Source organism: Diabrotica undecimpunctata, chromosome 3 (genome assembly GCF_040954645.1).
Source record: "Diabrotica undecimpunctata isolate CICGRU chromosome 3, icDiaUnde3, whole genome shotgun sequence".
In the NCBI taxonomy this organism is placed as follows: domain Eukaryota; kingdom Metazoa; phylum Arthropoda; class Insecta; order Coleoptera; family Chrysomelidae; genus Diabrotica; species Diabrotica undecimpunctata.
Window position 1 is genome coordinate 167,132,859 of NC_092805.1, and position 19,578 is coordinate 167,152,436.

The 19,578-nt window shown below is 34.3% G+C and overlaps 1 protein-coding gene across 1 annotated transcript in view; it reads right to left on the minus strand.

The window, feature by feature from the left end:
* spz4 (Spaetzle domain-containing protein 4) overlaps positions 1-12,512 on the minus strand; it is a 45,841-nt gene extending 33,329 nt beyond the window's left edge. The window contains exon 1 of the mRNA XM_072527506.1: positions 12,186-12,512. Within this exon, the coding sequence (XP_072383607.1) occupies positions 12,186-12,212 (27 nt within the window). The 5' untranslated portion in view covers positions 12,213-12,512. The remainder of the gene's footprint in view (positions 1-12,185) is intronic.
* Between the last annotated feature and the right edge of the window lie 7,066 nt (positions 12,513-19,578).

Sequence of the window (19,578 nt, forward strand, 5' to 3'; positions counted from 1 at the left end):
AAATTATTCAAAACAAAGCAGGTAATAAAAACGGAATGTACAAATCTTTTCTTAAGTAGTCTTTTTATTGTTATTTGTTTATTTATTTATTTAAAATATAATTATATTAAATAAATGTTATTTATTAACATTATTAAATTGTGATTTATAAAAAAGTGTTCCATATACTCCATATGTTCCATATATATACTTATATGTGGTTTTGACACCGTATATAAGCAGAGTATGCGCCGGTGACGTCACTGTCGGTAAGCATTGGATCTACATTACTAACCAACGCGCAACTTAGCATGGTTCCGAACCTTTAGTCGTGACCGAAACCATATAGAAGAGGGGATAACGAATATGTTACCACAAGAAACATAGACGGCGGCACTGCCAAAAGGACACTAAGCTTGTAACGTCTAAACGGCTTAACTTACAACAACGTGCAAGCTATTGTCGGAAAGGGGAGGGGGGTAACGAATACGTTAACACAAAAAACAAACGCAAAAGACAATGCCAAAAGGACACTAAGCTTGTAACGTCTAAACGGCTCAACGTACAACAACGTGCAAGGTTTTTCCATAGTTTTCTAGCTGTTGTATGTATTCTGCAAGGTAGATGACATATTTAGATGTATTTTATCAATACTTGTCCTTTTTAACCGGTTCTTCCTATTCGTTTGCATTTTTATTGGGTGTTGAGCATTTTTTCCTATGTTTTCTATGTGTGTTATTGTCTGTCTTTCCATAGTTTTCTAGGTGGTGTATGTATTCTGCAAAGTAGATGACATATAGATGCATTTTATCGATTTTTGACCATTTATTGCATTTTTTCCTATGTTTTCTAGATATTTTATTGTCATGTCATTTTCTGCAGGAATTGATGCCATATTTAACTGTATTTTAGCATTTTCTAGGTATTTCTAATGTGTTTTTTTGACCATATGATTTTTGACCATTTATTGCATTTTTTCCTATGTTTTCTAGATATTTTATTGTCATGTCTTTTTTCCTGCAGGCATTGATGCCATATGTAACTTAGCATTTTCTAGGTATTTCTGATGTGTTTTTGTTTTTTGACCATATGATTTTTGATCATTATTGCATTTTTCCTGTTTTCTAGATATTTTATTGTCTGTTTTTCCATAGTTTTCTAGGTGTTGTATAAATTTTGCAGGGTAGATGACATATTTAGATGTATTTTATCGATTTTTGACCATTTATTGCATTTTTTCCTATGTTTTCTAGATATTTTATTATCGTGTCTTTTCCTGCAGGCGTTGATTCCCCTCCCCTTTCTGACGATACCTAGCACGTTGTTGTACGTTGAGCCGTTAAGACGTTACAAGCTTAGTGTCCTTTTGGCAGTGCAGCCATTTATGTTTTTTGTGGTAACTTATTCGTTATCCCCTCCCCTAAATGGTTTGGTTTCGGTCACGACTAACGGATCCATGCCAAGTTACGCGTTGGTCGGTAATGTAGATCCAATGCTTACCGACAGTGACGTCACACTATCTGACCTAACAGGCGCATACTCTGCTTATTATATATTTATATATATTGTTGTGGTTTGAATTGATCTAAATTATTTAAGAAAAATATAATATAAATTTAATTTCATCGACCAATAAACTCGATTTAATAAATAAATAGGAAAATTATTTCTGTAAAAACCAAATAGATAAGAATGAATAACAGGTATAGGAATTCTTTGAATACAAAATATACAGAATTTTGAAAGTAAGGAGAAAGCTTTTAGTAAAAGATGAAGGTAGATAATAATCTTGATGTTTAGTTATATTGTTATATCGAGACTTGTAAACAAAAAAAGGAATTATTTATTAAATTGGAAATACCACATGCTATAAGGTCATGACGACAGCAAGTTTTTTTACTGCAGTAAAAGTGAGCAGAGTTGCTTGTAAATAAAAATTGTGTATAGTGTTTGATGTGTCTGTGGAACATGCCAAAGGAGTGGTAGCAGTTAAAAGCGGAATTTACATCCTGTAGCAAGGAAAACAGGTATAGCATATAAGTAGTGCTAATCGGTGAAGTGAAAATCTTTTCGATTAGTAAGAAAGTGTGTTCCTGTGGGATAGTTGTTTATCCAGGAGGTGTTTTGGACAAACTGTAGCGGCGATAGTGTGTGTATGAGACTTTCCCCAGCTTTCAGTTTTCACCGCCAGAACAGGGGTGGTCACTGACCACCACTGGTCAGTCTGATATACAATAAAAAAAGGACTTTCAACCACTTTCGTAACGATATCATAACTAATTTGATTCTTTCAACATTTTGTTCAGCTATTCGCTTTCATAATAAATATAAAATTTAATTAAGAGCTCTTACTTTTGAGTACAAGTCATAATAAGTACTTATAATTTGTGTATGAACATTAAAAAGTTTTGACGTGACAACGTCTTAAATTAGGTTGTGGCTCGGAGTCACTCATGAAAAAGTGTAACGCCCGCTCACGTCTGTTACGATGAGTCACCGAACGAGAGAGAGGCCCGCCGGACCGGCGAATGCCTTGCGTCTCTCTCCCACTCAAACATGATCGGTCCGCTGCGCGCGCAGCACTAGAGAATTAGGCGCGTTGAATCGGTGCGTGCTTGTGTCTCTGTCTTTCCCGAGCGTTCTTGGTGTTGGAAAACCGAGAAAGCGTCATAATACAAGTTCACACGTGTGGTTAAAGTATCGTCAGCTGTGTCTGTAGTGAAAATGTGGAGTGCTTAGATTCGTCATTTACAACAACTACAAAAATAAAGGTAAATAATTGTACACTAATATTTCATTATCGTAAACTATGATTGATTGATTAATTGTTAGATTGACACAAAAGTTGAGAAACTGAGTTTATAGGTTATGTCATACTATTGACAAATGTTGATAGTGTTAAGTAAATTATTAGTTTAAATCACTCTGCAATCAATCGTAATTCAGTCGATTGAGAAGAAACAGCGCGGTTCAACTGCAAACAACTATTGTGCAATTTAATAATATTCATATCAATAAATATTCTACCGAGAAAAAGACGTTGTCACGTAAAATCTTCGCCCGTAAAACCGACTTTACAGGCAACCGATTTTTTTAAGTTTAATTATACGCATTAAAGCATAGGTTATATGTTTGGATTAATTATAAATTTATTTGATTTAATAATTTAAAAGTAATTTTAAATACATTGTTTGATAATTTATTATCACAAATTTATTTATTTTCATTTATTTTCCCATTGTCCATCGTTCCATTAAAGGCAATAGAATAGATATTACTTTGAAGCCACGTAGAAAAATTAACGATAAAAAATAGCCCTGAGATTAAAAATTAATTAAGAGAAATTTATTTGTTTTGCAAAATTAAGCCTAAGGCAAATTCAAGTTTAAAAAACATCATAGGGGTCATAATTTGCAATTCATAATAATTAATTATGAATTGCGAAAATTAAATTAAATGGCGCGAAATTAAAAATTAAAAATCAAAGGGTTGATATAAAGTTATTGTTAAAAACTCCTCGGCATCTCGTTAAATGGTAAATTATAACTCCAAAACGATGCATTTAAAAGAAAGTTATTAGCAACATTTTTTGCTCCTAATAAGGCAATGAACCTATAAAAACAAACTTTACCGACAAAAACAAAATTAATTTTACAATTTGTTTAAAAAAATTATTCAATCCATTTTTGAACATTCTTTTTTCTTGGTAACATGCACTTTTGTTATTGAATATTTCTGTTTAATTTAACCTGGGCCCTGATTCTAATTGAGATTTCGACTCAAAACATGTCGAAATTAATATGGCGACGTCGAAATGCGACTTTGCGAGCCTTGTGGATTTCAGCTGAACTAACCAAACGACGTCACTAATTTTCGATTAATCGAAATTAATTTCAACTTCAAGAAAGTGGTTGAAATTTCATTTCGAGTCGAAATTAATATGACATGACTGGCTGGACAGGGAGAAATGAACTTAGGTTCAGTTTAGGTAGGCGGTGTTGTGTTTTGAATCTTGCAGGAAAACTGAGGCAAAAAGTATTAATATGGCTTCGTTTTACGAACATTTGCTGGTTTTGGAGGAATTAGAGAGGATAGATATCCGACGCTCACAACGGAGGATAAGAAGAATGTTACGGGATACTCGAAATCCTTTTTCACTAAGTGATGCTCAATTTAGGCAGCAATTCCGGCTTAATAAACAAGCTGCAAATTATTTGATAAGGGTATTAGAACCATATTTGGAGGAGGGTGTTTATGTCTCTAGGATACCCAAAATGGTTAGGGTAAGTATTACTAAGCTGCAGTAAATTTAAAAATATATTAGAATATAACCACTAAGTCAAATCTTAGTGGTTATATTAACCTTAGTGGTTATAACTTAAGGATCTGCCACATCGCCTTTTTTCTTTCCTTGCCATCTTTTCTTTCAATTCAAAATATAATTGAGAATGGCCACTATTTATGATTTAACAACTCAAACAAGAAAAAAAAATCGGTTGCCTGTAAAGTCGGTTTTACGGGCGAAGATTTTACGTGACAACGTCTTTTTCTCGGTAGAATATTTATTGATATGAATATTATTAAATTGCACAATAGGAACAAGGAATTGAATGAAAATAAGAATTGCACAAATTTTAACTATAGAAATATATTTTGTTTACTAAAACATTGTACATGTAAACTTAAACTTAACTAATTTCTATTTAAGTGATTTTGTTGAGGATAGGACGATGATAGGAGAAATAGCATCGCAGCAGCGGACCGATCATGTTTGAGTGGGAGAGAGACGCAAGGCATTCGCCGGTCCGGCGGGCCTCTCTCTCGTTCGGTGACTCATCGTAACAGACGTGAGCGGGTGTTACACTTTTTCATGAGTGACTCCGAGCCACAACCTAATTTAAGACGTTGTCACGTCAAAAGACGTTCACGTAATCTAGACAAAACAAACATTCAACAAGTGTAGTGCAGCGTGCAGCCAATAAACAAGAGGGCCAATCCAAATTTTCAGCAGTGTCAAAATGATAAAGTAAATATCCCCAGTTTTAACTACAATCGAAATGAATGAGAATCGCTAGCGATTGCGACTGTTATGGCGTAGTCGCTTTTAAATTTCGACATCAAAATGAAATAGAATCAGAGCCCTGGTTACTTTTTGTGTCAAAAATGTCACAAAACTCATGGGTAACAAAGTCCCAAAAGTTTCATTAAAATTTTCTTAAATTTTTTTAATGTTACATAAATACTGGTCTTATATAAACTTTTTTTGTCGTCAAATAATGTAGAAAATAGAAGAAGAAGGAAAACGTAATATAAACCTTCTTGTCCAAGAAAACAATGGACAATTCGCTGATTGTGTCACCGAATAAGTTAAAACATGCATTTCACCAAATCACTTCAATAAAAAAGAACTGTACCCTGTATTAAATTCTATTTAAACGATTACCGTTGGCCTATATTTTTAAGTTACGGTATAGTTTGTGCCGAATGGAAGCAAATTAAAATATTTAATTGATTTACATTTCTGTTAATGGCGCTTATTAACACACATGCAATGTCCGATGCGGGCATAAGTACAATCTCTTGTTGATACGAAGGAATAATATTTTCGACTCTGGTGAGTAAGAGGTTCAGAATTATCATCGTTAATCCATGTACGAAATGGAACTTTAACAATTCTTAAATTTTATTGCGTAAACGGAATACTTTTAAAAAATTTCTACAATTAATTAATGATGAGGGTTTTTTGCTTGTCATTACTAACACAAATATTAGGAGCCAAAACATATCTTGGAGCTGACATAAACTCAGATCATACTGTACTTTTAGACACTAATCCAGTAACAGAATACGTTTAGATACGGATCACCTCAGAAATCCCGAGATAAATGTCAAGCTTACAGGAAGCATTTATAATAATATGGCTCTAACAAATACTATCTAGGATATAAGAGCTTAAGTAACGCTCTAAGCAACGGCGCGAAAGAAGTAATTGGTTAAATATAAGGTTTATGTGGGATTAAGCCACAAGCGGAATAGAACCACTTGGGAACACTTTTCAAGATGGCCTCCGCGTCATTTGTAATTTTTCAAGATGGCCGCCTCTTTCAAGATGGCCGCCGCGTCATCTGTCATATGTTTCAGCACGCTTTGACCAGCGCCTTGACGCGTACGCGTTTCCGTTTCACACACACTACTTCCGCTGACCGGTGTGTATTTTATTTTCCTGTTACAAAGATGTCTAAGACGCACATAAGAGTACAAGCGTCAACATGACAATTTTGACGTATAAAATTACGTGCTTCAAACTGCTGTTACAAGTGACAATTTTGACATCATATTTCGACACTTTCACGTACGTAAAATCACGTGCATCAAATCGACGTTACAACTGGCAATTTAGACGTCATTTCTATGTGCTAGTTTACATTGATTTATATGGGGGAATAAACAAGTATTTGGTACTATTCTACTGCCACAATTGATTGTAATGAAAATTACATTTCTAAATAGAGTTTGACGTTTAGATTTCCCCTCCGAAACTCGTTTTTAAAAAAATCGTTTAAAAGAAGAATACTAACCCACACACCTAAACAAATTTCCAAAAATTCACAAAAAAAATATAACCAATCAGACCAATTTGTAGCAGTATTGGTTTTCCTTGTAACAGAACGTCAGAAGTTCCTCATAGCCTTTAGTGCACAACTCACAGCAATTTGCTCACTGCAAAGATTAGCAGAAATAGATTACAAATCCAACAATATGCTAGTCAGTTTTGATATCACCAGTCTTCTCACCAACATACCATTGGAGAAAACTTTAAATATGTATAATAAGAGGCAAATTAGAGAGGGATGATACAGTGACAATAAAATCCCAACTAAATGTATCAGCTATCATGGAAGTTGTGTCATTATGGCACCCTGCTGCTCCCTTTGCCTGTGTCACTTGTTCCCTTACTTTCACTTCAATTTTATTGTCGCTCGGTATGTTTATTTCCAGATATTTAAATTTCAATACTTGTTTTATCATTTGGTTTTTCAATATCAAGTTTGCACCTTACTGGTTCGTTTGTCAATACTAAATTCTTTGGCTTTAATAATAAACTGGTACAGCATTCTTTGTATATCATCTTCATCACTGTAATCTCTGTAATTAGCGTGTCATCAGCGTAGCATATTATCGTTATCTCTTTGTTTCCCATGCGGTATGCTTACTTGACAATTCAAGCTCCGCTTGGCCTAAAACGCCGTCTACACTCTTGATCGAAGTTCTTAGTTCAAACAACCTATAATATGGTGCAGATATGTAGACGGTGTGTTATCCATTTGGCCTCATGGACTATAAGCATCGCATAAATTTCAGATAGACATCAACAATAAAGAAGAATCAATCAAATGCACTATGGAATAAGTAAACAACAAATCACTTCCTTTTATGGATGTGTTAATCACAAAAAAACTCACAGGATATGCAAGCAAAGTTCACAGGAAACCAACCCACCTCAATTACCATGAATTAATTACCATTTAAACCACCACGTAAACAAGAAAAAAGGAATTATCAAATCATTATATTATAGAGCCTGAAACACCTGCTCCAATGAAAATACATTTTAAGAAAAAAAACCTGCTAACCAAGCTTTTGACAAAAATGACTACATATTGTCATTTATAAACAAAGAATTTCAAAAGATTGAAGAAAAGAAATGGCAAAATACTGTCCAAAAACCAAATCCAACAATATAAACAAAACATACATTAAGAACAGAGACTTCGACAATGATCAGATATGGAAAAATGCCTGGGATATCTAGCACAGATTGCATTGAAAAGCATCAATAATGATGAAAGAAACAGACCTGAAAAAGGGAAAAAATCAAAGAAGCAGCTCTCATATTACTTCATGGAGAAAAATGTGTAGCAGCCTATCAGTAGAATGTAGCAAGGCTTTGGTTGTTAATACCAAAAAAAGGAGTCAACAACAATAACATATTAACAATAGCGGATTAAAGAAAGTTGCAGACATCATCCATAATTATACACAGTATATATGCAACACACAATACACCAATATATAATCTACGTTAAACATACATTATACAAATAAATATAACAATAAAACATACAAAAACAGTCAGAATTCGATACTACGATGGTAAAAACGCCACACAGATTTTTTGCCAACCAAAAGAAGCCTATTGCCTACAAGATCAAGACCAAGTAAGTCACCAACAATCTTAAAAACATAACCTACTAAAAAATTGTTGTACTTTTTTAAAATAACCTTTTTTTTAAAACGATTTCCGAAGTGAAAATAGAAACGTCATACAATAATAATTATAAAATGTTATTGTCATTACCATAAATTGTGGCTTATTCCCATATAAACGTAATATTTAACAGACATGCCACAAGAAAACAGTTTAAAAACCTTTTGAAGTTTGTGAGTAATTGGTTACTCCGAACGGAGGTTAAACGAAATATTAAAACTTTTCGACAGAGCAAGGGTAAATAAAATTAATACCGAACGATATTAAGACGTAGATAGTGTAGGGGATGTAAGTTAAATCTTATTAGAATTTCACGTAGAGTAATACAAAAACAAATCACTAAAACTAAACTGTATTGAAGAAATAAAAAAGGCACATGTAAAATATTTCGTAAGTATAAATTTAAAACTAGCGTCCTCATTGTAACGATGTTGTGATGAGACTGTAATCTGTCCGCAACTACCTGTAGCCTCTCTCTCGGGGTGTAAGATAGAGGTCGGGTAAAATTTAATTAAAAGTATATTGTACAGGGTTGCTCGAAAGTTTTAACAGATAGAACTTCCAACAAAAAAATTAAAGAGAAAATGTCTAGATAAAGCTACTAGAATGAAAACACGATAGTTTAACCAAAGAATATAGACGCATATATTTGCGTCTATATTCTTTGGTTTAATGTCTATATTAATATCAAAGAGTTGACTTATACTTACAAGAAAAGATAGCTTGGAAGATTAACAGACGAGACCAGCAAATTTATTGTGGACAAGGAACACCAGTTATAGACATAAAAAAAATTACATCAAAAATTGATTTACAGATTATTGTTATTTGCTAAACACTCTTCAATACGATGGACAAAAAATATTGAAAAATGGAGTAATAATAGCCCTAGAGATCGGAAAGTAACAGGATACCGTTGAAATGCCAGTAGAGTTTTTCAGAGAACAACCTAAACATCAGGTTTGAACTATTTAATGAAATATATGATATCGGTTAAATTCCATCCGACTGGTCGAAATCTACGTAATAAGTGGTATTTAGTTATATACGTTATATCGCTTTATAAGTTTATTGAGCCACACCATTAAAGTATTCCCGCGTATTAACCTATCCAGGATTAGAACATAGTATAGTCGCAGTAATATTGAAGAACATTTTAAATGTGGCGACGTTTGATTCCGTCTCTTATAGAACCTACCGGATATCTGTGATGAAGCACACCAAGAGCGTTTTATTAGGAAGCAGTTCGTTAGTAGAGTGTAAAGTGTTTACTGTAATTTAATTATTTTGAATAGTGATATTGCGTCCGTGGGACAATGTGGTTAATTCCTAAAAAATTACCCGTAAAGGAGATTCGAATGTATGTAAATGCTAAAACGCAGCAAGTATGTTTCAATGTGTACAAAAGTTAAATATCTATAAATGCTTAAAGAAACAATGTGATGCTTCAGAACTGGATTCATAATATGAAGACGACTACGGTAGCAAAAGAAAACAGAACCAAAGAAGGTAGCCTTACTAATACACCAAAGATACAAAAAAGAAAGGAAAACCTGAACATCATCTGAGTATACAGCCCAGAAAATAACAAGTCTCAAACAACAAGGAAAACATTTTACAACGAATTACAAGTAGTAGATCAAGTTAGAGGGAAGATGATAATACTGGGGGATTTTAACGTTTGAGTAGGCAACCAAGTTTTACCTGGAATTAAGCAAAAAATAATGAGAATGTTAAAAGGGAAAATGGAAAACTCATGATAAACTTTTGTGCGAATAACGAACTTATAAAAAACAATACATTGTTTGACCCACCCACTCATTTTTGAACATCTGTGGCCAAAGGACCATGTTATAAACCAACAGAGATATACAGTACATCCATCAAAAAAAGTCGACATAAGATGCCTTAACTCAGCATATGTAGGTAGGGACCATAGCCTAGTATTATGTAAAATATGTCATGAAATACTTGACACCCAAGAGAGCGGCGCCAGCAAAAACAAGAATCAGAGTCGAAGAACCAAATATGGAGTCCACAGAATATCATATAAACTGAATGAAATTATAACACTAGCAACGAAAGAACAAGGTTTTAGGTTAGGGAATATCATATACCGACGATATATTTATAAGGCAAGTGCAAGAGCAATCACTAGGATACAACAGACAGGCATATTTATGTTTTATGGACCTGAAGAAGGAATTTGCCAGGTTCAAATTAGAAACAACCGAAATAGAACAACCGGTATATATGTGTTTTATCGATTTCGACAAGGCCTTTGACCGGGTCGCCCAAAATAAACTGATAGGTGTATTAAAATAGTTAGGAATGGATGACCAAGACCTTCGTATTATCAAAAATTTGTATTGACGGAAGCTGTGGAAATACGACGTGGAGTGAGACAAGGGTGTATTTTACCACTTCTAATTTTTAATATCTACTCCGATTAATTTTCAAAAAAGTCTTAGATGAAGACGCAGACATTAAAATCAACGGGATTAATGTCAATAATCTCATATACGCAGACGACAAGGCACTGATTGCTTCAAACGAAAACAGTTTCAACGACTTACGAACACGGTGACCGAAACATGTGTTAAATATGGGCTAAAACTTAATATTTCTAAAACAAAACTTATGGTTGTCAGCCCTTTTGGGCATCAATGTTAAAAATAACTGGGATATGAGCAAAGAAATAATAATACGCATTGAAAAAACCACAAAAGCCGCCTTCTATAAACTAACGAAAATTCTCATTAATAGAGATTCCACTTTAAACCTTAAAATCAGATTAATACTCTGCTACACATTCTCCACATTGCTGTATGCTGTGGCTATTGCTGTGGCATGGAGAGCTGGACTCTTACAGAAATACTAAGATACTAAGATACAGAAATACTATAGAAAATTGGGGGCCTTTGAGATGTGAATCTATAGACGAATATTGCGGATAAGTTCTCCACATTGCTGTATGCTGTGGCTATTGCTGTGGCATGGAGAGCTGGACTCTTACAGAAATACTAATGAAAAAATTGGAGGCTTTTGAGATGTGGATCTATAGACGAATATTGCGGATAAGTTCTCCACATTGCTGTATTCTGTGGCTATTGCTGTGGCATGGAGAGCTGGACTCTTACAGAAATACTAATGAAAAAATTGGAGGCTTTTGAGATGTAGATCTATAGACGAATATTGATAGATCGAATAAGAAATAGAAATAAGAATAAGAAAAAGGTATCGGATGATAACAAAAACAATAAAAATTCGAAAGTTACAATATTTCGATCATGCAATGAGACATCCAGAGGGGTATAACCTTCTACACCTCATAATACAGGGCAAGATTGCCGGAAGAAGGGGCCCAGGCCGAAGAATAACATCCTGGCTCCGAAATCTCCGAGAAAAGTATTCAGAGACATCGGCTAATCTGTTTAGAGTTGCTGTAAACAAAGTTATTATTACCAATATGATCGCCAACGTTCGATATTCGGATGGGGCACTGAAAGAAGAAGAAGAAATTTCTGGAGGCGTACGGACGAGTCTCATTCATAGTAAACGCAAGAGGGTATTGTATAATTTATTATAATTAAAGCATCCATCCTCTAGACACACAAACTAGATAATGGGAACTGTATATAGAATCAGCAATCGAAGAAGATTGAAAACACTTTAACTAGATCTTGCTAGATAAATTACAGAGAAAGGTACTTTCGGCAAAGTACCTTCTTTAATTCCTCTGCTACTAGTTACTCATAAAAAGATATTGTAAACTGTTAAAAAAGGCACTTAATTCTAATATTTCATTATACCTTTAAATAAACAATAAAAACTAAATATAAACGTCTCTTCGTCAATGGATTTTAGCGAATTAGCAATTATTGTTTTACACAAATAAAGGTTTGTTAATTTTGACCCATATTTAAAAAATACTTACTAGCAGAACAAAACAACAAAATATCATCTTGCATCTCACGCACGTCTCATCCACAATTTCCCCCTAAATCTCGTCATTTCCGAGTCGGTAAAGATCCAAGGAGGCACACCACGAAAAATCGAAGACCGACAGCGAAGAGAAAAAAGTTGAAAGCGCGACCTACTAGCAGCGTTCACACACTCGTTGGAGGCCAGTCAGTCACCAGTGCCAATGAAGAACTAAATTGTCGGTGTCGGCGTACACGGGAAGTCTTCAAAGACTGAAGAGTTAGTTCGAAGACTTGGTGAATGGTTTGTACGATCGAGGGACCACACACACTAAGCGAGTAAGCGATCGATTTCTGTCTGCGAAGTGGACAGGGTACAGTTAACAGCGCGTAGGAGAGGATAATTGAACCTGTTTCATTTGGTCCAATTTCCTTTTGAATTAACGACGAATTTATTAAAATCTCATTATATTGTTTAAACAATACATCAATTCTTCTATTCTATACATCATGTCTTTTAAGTTACATAATACAATCAACAATATTAGTTTTTACTGCCTTTCATCCCTCAACCTTTTTTCTTTATCTCTGTCGTTCCATTATGAATTCTCTAGGATCTCACGAAGATCTTTTAGGGCGAAATTTATACCCTCGAAATATAAGCCTCCATTCTATTTTTTTTATACCTTTCATTGGTTCCTCTTACATGTTCGTACCAATTTTATATTCTATATAAGTTAATAATTATTTTACTACCAATGTTCCCTCGTTTATTTTCTTATTTATATAGACATCCGTCCATAAGAGGGATAGGACAGATGGAGCACACATCTTCTCTTCTTCAGGTACCATCTCCGCTACGGAGGTTGGCAATCATCACAGCTATTTTAGTTTTTGAGGCAGTAGCTCTAAAAAGTTGTTTTGAGCTGCATCCAAACCATTCTCTCAGGTTCTTGAGTCATGAAATTCGTCTTCTTTCGATGCTTCTTCTGCCATCTATCTTTCCTTGCATTATGAGTCGCAGGATGCCATACTTCTCGCCCCGCATCACATGTCCGAGATACTGTAGCTTTCTTTCTTTAATTGTAAGTTCAACTTCCTTCTCTTTACCTATTTTTCTCAGTACTTTATTATTCGTAACTCTATCTACCCAGTAAACCCTCATAATTCTTCTATAGGTCCACATTTCAAAGGCGTTAAGTCGTCTCATTGTGTCTAGATTTAACGTCCATGATTCCACTCCATAGTATAGTACACTGTATACGTAACATTTTGTTAGGCGTACTTTAAGAGCTAATGTTAAATCTTTGCCACATAGGACCTTTTTCATTTTTATAAAATTAGAACGTGCTTTTTCGATTCTGACTTTGAATGCTGCAGTGTAGTCATTATTTTCTATTATAAGTGTTCCTAGGTAAGTGTACTTTTTTACTCTTTCGATCTGCTGGCCTTCTACTGTCAAGATTTCGTTAGTATTATGGTTGTTTTTACAAATTTTCATAAACTTCGTCTTTTTGATATTGAGCGAGAGTCCGTACTACCTACTACACATTACTATTTTACACACATCTGCAAGATCTAAACTGCAAAAGAGTTGAGTGTAGGAATTTACGGTAGTTGTGAAAATGTAAACATTTCTATTCCTCTAGGACAATAAACCAGGCAGAGGTTTATTTAATTTTGCATTGCGCAATAATATGCGAGCTTTTGAACTTAGCAGATCAATATATGTAGATATACTCAAGCAGCCACGGAGACTCTAGGCTAGTGTGGAAATTCCAAGAACTCAGTCTACCAGCGGAGCTTAACAGAGTTATACTGGTATTAGTGTTAGGTCTGCCTGCGTTAGTTGTGGGGCGAACTGAGTAGTTCTAGGACCAGAATCATAGCATGCTTACTTAATGCTGATGCGTCATTCAAGAAACACCTACTTACAACGAGGCTGTTTCAGGTAGACTGAAGCTGCAGACTTAACCATATTTTGGTTGAAAGTACAGAAAAAAAGCTTTAACTTGGCCTATTATTGCAATAATTATTTTTTTTTATGGAAAACGCGTGATATTGAAACTTTTTTAATTAAAAATCGAATGAGACTTCTAAGATCTGATCGCTTAATTCCTTGTCGTGATACGTTTAATTGTTTGCAAAATTCTTAATTGTTTATACTTTTTGCAGGGAAAGAACTTTTTCTAAACTATTTCTCTTCTTGGTCGATTATATTTTTATATAGGAATAAAAATATTTGCTCAAAAATTTTTCTATCCCTTATTTATTGCTTGGAAGTGGAGGTGACTTTTGCCTTATAAATGAATTAGGCTGCAGCGTTCTCTATACATAATACACATTTTTAACTTACTGATTCTTATAGCTGAAGTCAAGACAAATATTAAAAAAGAAAGTTTTCTACGACCAATAGAAATGGAGTTAGCTTAATTTGTTTAAATTGTAGTAGTGGTTGCGGTGGTTGGGCTACTTCCCTTCACTTCAACTCTGACGCCGTTCAGCTCAAGAAGGGCTGGTTGGATCGTGACGGATGAGGGGTCGTTATTAAGGGCAAGCTTAATAAGTAAATAATAAATGGTTGGGGTCACGGGGTGAATTTTCATAAAGGCCTTAAACCTATATTGTATAAACGACTTATCATACAAGTCCGTGATATTATGTCATATGACACGATTTAGCAAATAGAATACGATGGTAAATAAAAATAAAACAAGGCGGCTTGTCAAAGAGGCTTTAAATACATATATTTGCTACTATGCTAATCGTGACATGTGAGGTATTATATAATAATAATAATAATAATAGCGTTTATTGTCCAACAGAATCCATTTATAAGACAAAATACAATACTAAAGTTAAATGATATATTAATAATTCATAAGTACTAACTAAATAACACATTTTTCGAGTATTTTACCTTAACATAAAGAAACTACTCAATCACCTAGGTAGATCTCAGCCATCCTAGTAAGCTGCTTTAAACTGCAGTGAAATATATCGCAGTAAGCACTTAAGGAATTATAATAGTTGCACATGAGAAATAGAGGAGAATTTAACATAAGATTAGTTCTAGCTAGTGTATTTCTGAACGTAATCGAATTTCTCACTGGATAAGATGGAACGTTAAAATTTATTTGTCGAAGAATATCAGGGCAGTCAATGAGATTATGTAGTAGCTTGTACAGGAATATTAGGGAGGCATTAATTCGTCTAGATTCTAATGATACTACGTCCAAACCGCTACACAACTCACTATTGCTGATGCCCCTCTTGGGATATATGCCGTTAATTTTGAAAGACAAAAATTTTAAAAATTTACGCTGCACCTGCTCTATAAGTTGGATATGTACATCATAAAAAGGTGACCAAATGACAGGGGCATATTCCAGTTTACAGCGTACAAAAGTGTAATAAAGTAATTTAATTGCCTTAATATAAGTGCTTCTTTAACCTTTAAATTTACATGTTCAACAAAGGTGAGTTTATAATCAAATGTAACTCCAAGGTCTTTAATTTTATTTAAACGTTCAAGTTCATTGCCATTGATAATATAAGGATGGTATAAATTAGACTGTTTCCTAGAATAACTAACTACTTTGCACTTATTGGCATTAAGATTCAAATGATTTGCATTACACCATTCATGTACACGATTCAGTTTACTCTGCAAAAAATGACAATCATTAAGGTCACTTATCAATGAATAAATCTTTAAATCATCGGCATAACATAAACATGGTGCAGAAATTGATTCAGACAGATCGTTAATAAATAACAAGAACAATAATGGACCTAGAGAAAGACCAAAGAGACACAATTTAGAAAGTAATACGCCGTGGTGAATTCTGTCGAACGCCTTCGTAAAGTCAGTATATATGACGTCAACTTGACTTCTATTATCTAGGGCCGCTGAGATATATTGTGTGACCATTAATAAGTTTGTCACAGTGGACCGGTTGGAGACAAAACCATGTTGATATTGAGACAGCTGATTACGAGTGCGTGAGTAAATACGATTATACAAAACTATTTCAAAGACTTTCGATAGATTGCAAATAATGGAAATTGGACTGTAGTTTTCTACCTACTTTTCACCAGTTTTGAATATTGGGCACACTTTTGACTCCTTCCAGAGACTCGGATATTCCTTGTTAAGAAGACATAAATTAAAAATTTTTAATAGTGGCACAGTTAAGGCACCTATGCAATCCTTAACCAAAAAGGATGAAATATTATCAGGTCCACACGTCATTTTGTCTTTCAATTTCTTACTAGCCAAAATTATCTCAGACTCTAAAATAGGATAAAAATTTAAGTAATCTGCGTTAATTGAGGAAGAGTTAGCCTTGAAATTAATATCTGATGACAGAAAAACACTCTTGAAAAATTCTGCAAACATATTCACAATATTTTGTGGGTCGGAGGTAGTAATGTCATTATATTTCATCACACCAGGAATTCTTGAACTTTTATTTTTTGAATTTACGTACGACCAAAACTTCTTGGGGTTGATGGATAAAGCAATTTGGATATTCTCGACATATACATTGTAGGCCAAACTGATTTTTGATTTGACAAGGTGTCTTAACCGTTGAAACTCAAGCAAATCACACTGATTTTTGAATCGTTTAAACTTTTTTCTAAACTTTGCTTTTAATTTGATGTTGTGAATGATATCAGCATCGAACCAGGGTGGGTATTTATGGCTAAAGTTTTTGTAAACTGGAATATACTTATTGAACACAGAAAAAATCTTATCATAAAAGTTATTTAAAGTTTCATTAACGTCATTAGAAGTATCCAGAGAGTTCCAATCCGTTTCATACAGTTCTCGATATAAAGCAGGAAAATTTGCTTTTTTAAAGTTGTAAGTTAATTGCTCCAAACCATACCTAAATTTAGGCTCTTTTACAAATATATGACGTAAATGTTATTAGAAGAGCTGGGTGATGAGAGTCTTCATAGACCAAAGGTGAGTCATCATGCTTTACTTCACAACTGAAATGCGATAAGACCAAATCTAGCAGTCTACCCAAGTGATTAACAACATTGTTAAATTGTTAAATTATATGATAAGATTTGTCAAACAGAATACAATGACAAAGAAAAATCAAATATAGCGGCATGACATAAACAGTATAAATGTATAAAAATTCTAAAAAATATATTATTTGTATAATAAAGATAATTGAGAGTAATTAAAAAAATTTTTAATAAAATCCTTTATAAAAAGGTATATAAAAACCCAGTCAGGCTATGTTAAATAACATAAAATAAAATTAACATAGCCCGACTGGGTTTTTCATATACCTTTTTATAAAGGATTTTATTAAAAATTTTTTAATATATGGTATACAGCCAACTACAGGAACTTAGTTTCCTTGTGGATTTTAATTAAAAAAATGTTATTTATTACTAAAGTTTTAATCGCAGCCAAAAAATATCTCAAATATTTACAAAATTGTCCTCTACCCTAGACAAAAAAAAATGAGCGAAATTGGTCCATGTTTAACGGAGATATGGTGAGTTTTTCCAAGCGCCGGGGATTTGAAGTTCCGAATTAAGTTTTTTTCTCTCCTGGGCAACTGAGAGGAGAAGAGTTCCCCCACTACCGAGCCAATTCGGTTACTCGAAAAATCAGTCAAATTTACTTATGTTTTTTGACTACAAATAGCAGTTTAAGTCGTTTTTGCATCCTAAAAGTGCCATAAAAAATTATAACCAACAGTTTGGAGTTGTAACCAAACCAGATGTAAAATAGAAATTGATGGCATCAGTATTAAACAAGTAATGGAAAAATAAAACCTTGGAATTACAGTATTCAGCTATGGAGACCAGGATAAAAAAGTGAGAGATCAAGTATAAAAAGCAAATAGACTGGCAGGATACCTTAATATCACTATATGGCGAAACACACACAGTAACACTGAGATGAAGTCAATAATTCATAAAGCCAGGGTAAGACCAATAATGACATATGCCTCAGAAACAATACCTGATACACCCACAACACAAAGGCTACTGGTAAAGGCAGAGATGAGAGTACTGACAAGAATTACAGGAAATACGCTGAGATATCCAAAGAGAACTCAAGACGTTAGAAGAAAATGTAACGTACAGAAAAAAGAATGGAATAACCACATAAGCATAATGGGGGAGTCCCGTGTCTTCAAAATAGCAAGAGATAAGTCACCAATCGGCAGAAGTATCGGACAACCGCGCAAATAATGGAGTGACAATCTTCCATAGAGGTATTAATCCGCTAATGAATAAGCAGAATTACTTGTAAAGCGAAAGAAAAAGAAGAGAAGTTTTGAGTTGAACGCACTTGGAGGTTACTCCAGGTCATCATCATCATTGGTGCTACAGCCCTATAAAAGAGCCTCGACCTTCCCAAGTCTATTACGCCAGTCAGTTCTATCCATTGCCAACTGTTGCCAGTTTGCTGCGCCTATTTGTCTACCATCCTTATCTACACCATCCCTTCATCTGAGTTTTGGTCTACCCCTTTTTCTACTTCCCACAGGTTGTGACATAAGGATTCTTCTAGGAGGATTGTTCTGCTGTGATCTTGCCAGATGTCCTGCCCATCGTAGTCTTCCTATTTTTATAAAGGATACTACGTCTTTACCACCAAATATATGTTTATATCTGTGATATATCTCGTAGTTGTACCTACTTCTCCAAACACCATTTTCACAGATGCCCCAAATATTCTTCTCAGGATCCTTCGTTCAAATATAAGCAGGAGATTTTTATCTGCCTTGGAAATGGTCCATGCCTCCGACCCATATGTCAACACTGGTTGTATAAGGGTTTTGTATATGGTTATTTTTGTTTTTTGGCTTAAGTTTCTGCTTCTCATATGTCTACTCAGTCCAAAATAGCATTTGTTTGCTAGAATTATTCTTCGCTTGATTTCTTCCGTCATGACGTTCTCCTTGGTGATCAGTAAGTATGTGAATTTGTCCACCACTTCAAAGGTAGAATTATCAACCGTGAATTGGTGGCCGATGTTTCTGGCTCTATTGTTGGGTGTTGATGCCATTAACTTAGTTTTATTTTCATTTACTTGCAGGCCCATATTTTTTTGAGGCGTGTGACAAGGTGGTATACATTTCTTCTAGCTTGCCTGTTGTGCGGGCAACTAGATCAACATCATTTGTTGATCTGGGTTACTCCAGGTATTGCCTTTATAACGCTGTGCTGGTTTTAAAATTCACTAATTAATGCTTGAAATTAATAATTTTCAAGATTCCTAGATAACATCGATGAAGACATGAGAAATATAGAAGGACGTGCTTGGCGGAGGAAGGCGATGGATAGGGACGACTGGAGAAAAATTCTTGGAGAGGCTAGGACCCACACAGGGTTGTAAAGCCAAAATGATGATGAATTAATCAT